The sequence below is a fragment of the Saccostrea cucullata genome, unplaced genomic scaffold (assembly GCF_032062105.1).
Source record: "Saccostrea cucullata isolate Sc308-1 unplaced genomic scaffold, CSIRO_AGI_Scuc_v1 ctg11494, whole genome shotgun sequence".
NCBI lineage: Eukaryota > Metazoa > Mollusca > Bivalvia > Ostreida > Ostreidae > Saccostrea > Saccostrea cuccullata.
In genome coordinates, this window is record NW_026922355.1 from 1 (window position 1) to 2,772 (window position 2,772).

Below are 2,772 nucleotides of genomic sequence, written 5' to 3' on the forward strand. Positions count from 1 at the left end.
CTGAGATAAGGGGGGAAAAATATATTTAAATTGTGCTGAATTTTAAGGGCATTTACTACAGCTGCATTTCATAGACCTTTCTTACTCAGTACAACATAAAACGTCATACTTTTCCGCCAAGTCTGTTCAAAGTTCATCATGTATAACGACACTAGGGCTAAATACATGTATACAGTGTAAAAGAATTTTCTGATTAAAATTTTTTTTTTTGATTTCTTAAATTACAAGTGTTTATATCTTTTAATGGAGCGTATATAATATGCCTTATTTAGATATGAAGTTCCAAATATACATCCGAGAATAAAATTTTCAATTAATTATATAATGTTTAATAATTATGTATAAAAAAGAAAAAAAATATATGAAACATATTTGATAGTTTCCTGTTTTTCTTTGGATATTTCTTCCTGTTGTTAATTAATAACAATGAGTATTTCACACAGGAAAGATAGAGATTTACGATATCATTCATTCCACAATGTTTAAAAGGAAATATTTGAACTAAGAGAGAACTCTTTTAGTTGGATATTGAACACCAAAAATGAAGGAAAAGAGAATAAAATATATCTTTTTGCTTTTGTATCTTATAGTTTTTGTAACAAGCAGTCCAGAGTCTCAAAAACCTTGCAAAGGGTATTCTTCTTATGATAACTTTATTTTTCAATTATGCTTAAAAGTAAGATTTATAATCAGTAAGGAATTTGTAAACAACATGTTTTATCTATATTTCAGAACTAGCCCATTTGATTGCTGCTCTGGATATTCTCTGGACAACAAAACCAAAACTTGTGTTAGTAAGTTACTTACATTTACTTATTTCTTCAAAATTATTTATTGATTTATTCATTTATTTTTCTTTAACTGACAGTGCTGATTTGCTTTAAAAAAATGACTTCATAGAGTTCAATCAATATGTTCATTATTTTCGATTTAAAATGTCGAACGTTATTTTGAAAAATCTAGATAATTAAAATGTTAGAGATTCTGTTAAGGACAGTTCATTTACAAAACATAGATGTATTGTATATATGTGGACTGTAAATTATAAAAATGAATCAAGTACATGTATGATATTTAATTAAACTTTTTTTCGGCACAGAGTGCCCGGAAGGGTTTATTGGTCGACATTGCGAAATAAAGTGCCCTTTTCCAACTTTTGGACTTTTTTGCCAAAGTAAATGTGTCTGTCATATCCAAAATTGCAATTTTGCCCATGGGTGCATCACAAATGTATTGAATGGTATGTATATTTTCAAGATTGAATTTTCGTGGTGTCAGACTATTTCTATAAAATTTTAGAAGTGTTAGCTTGGAAAAAAGAGAACTACTTGTAAATTAAAAACAGCAACAATTGTACACATCTATCTGACGATGACGTTATATAAAAAAAAATATTTTAATGTAAAAGAAAGCTAAACTTTAAATATCAAGATAAGGAAAGAAAAAAAAAAAAATATTCTGACAATAATAATATAAATTGTATTGATATGACTAAAGTGAATGAGGTTTTTTTTACCCCATATTTATGGTTTTTTTTTTCATATAAAGATTTAAATAATGGACTTTTATTCCAAAATATTGCAAAACTTTACATATATGATTGCATAAAGGATTGTTTTAAGAAAAAAACATTAATTACATAATTCAAAATTACAATGCGTAAAAAATAGAAATAAATTGAAACACCACGCATATATTTTAGATTGTACTTCTCTGTACTTAGTCAAATTTATGAATAATAAATAGTTTGTTGTTTTAATCAAAATATTTTTTTTTTCAATATTGTTACAGAAAAGGAAAAAGTAGGAAACACAACCCTAAAAACTGAAACCAATCCTTATTTCCATTATAATTTCAAAAATGAGAAGAAGAACAGAAAAATATCATTTACTACTAGAAATCCAAATAAAACAGACATGCAGAACATAAAAGATGATGACAGCACAAAGACCAAACAAATTCGACAGGGAATTATTGTTCTTGTTGCTTTAGCAGGTTTTCTTTTGACATTGTACATTGTCAGCCTGTTCTGCAAACAACAGAATAACAGCTACAGTAAAATGGGGCACGTTTTCCTCATTGAGGAGCAAGCGCTTTAAGCAAATTTTAAGAATTAAAGATTAGAAAATGTTTTAATTTGAAGTAAAAGGAATATCTTGCGTAATAAATTATTGAGGGAGGGAAAAATTATATTTTGACATAAAACATGCTGCTATAGTCCTTTTTTCTGTTTCTATTTTGTATTGGATTATGGACTATTAAACCTTGAATAATAATTTTAATATTGCACTTAAAATTGTTTTATGTATTGGTAAGGGAAAATGTATAAATGAAATGCAATTCTTTAAAATTAAGTATTATAAAAATTACTTGAATGAATGAACTTGTGAGTAGAAAAATTCTACAATTAATTTATATAAAAACTTTATTCCTGACGAAGTTTGTTAACATGTTTTGCTAAATTAGATATCTTTCTTTGTTCATATTGATTTGTAAGCCTCTTTTATGCATATTTTTCTGACATAAATAAAAATTATCTATTTGAATCTGGCATGTTGTACATATATTTACAATTTATTGTGAAAATCTTTTTTTTTTCTTCATGATAAATGTTCGATATTTTCAAACGTTTGGAGAGAACAATTTACATTATGATTTTATCAAACTACATTGAGAACCAATGCAGACATTGTTAATCATATGCAAAATTCGTTTGTCCTTGATTATATAAAGGCACATTTACTATTTGAGTTTTTGATCATCTCTTCCAAC

General features: G+C 26.4%; 1 protein-coding gene across 1 annotated transcript; it reads left to right on the plus strand.

Annotated features, from left to right (window-relative positions):
• Nucleotides 1-534: 534 nt before the first annotated feature.
• LOC134261671 (uncharacterized) lies at nt 535-2,241 on the plus strand. Its single transcript, XM_062744090.1, has 4 exons — nt 535-633; nt 733-794; nt 1,100-1,240; nt 1,792-2,241. Exons 1-4 carry the CDS (start codon nt 542-544, stop codon nt 2,097-2,099), a joined length of 603 nt encoding a protein of 200 aa, XP_062600074.1. The 5' UTR covers nt 535-541; the 3' UTR covers nt 2,100-2,241.
• The last annotated feature ends 531 nt before the right edge of the window (nt 2,242-2,772 follow it).

Excerpts from the sequence above, each read along its gene's own strand:
- LOC134261671 (XM_062744090.1), top strand. The coding sequence starts at position 542 with ATGAAGGAAAAGAGAATAAAATATATCTTTTTGCTTTTGTATCTTATA. Across the intron at positions 634-732 it reads TCTCAAAAACCTTGCAAAGG|AACTAGCCCATTTGATTGCT; the intron begins GTATTCTTCTTA and ends TCTATATTTCAG. Across the intron at positions 1,241-1,791 it reads CATCACAAATGTATTGAATG|AAAAGGAAAAAGTAGGAAAC; the intron begins GTATGTATATTT and ends ATATTGTTACAG.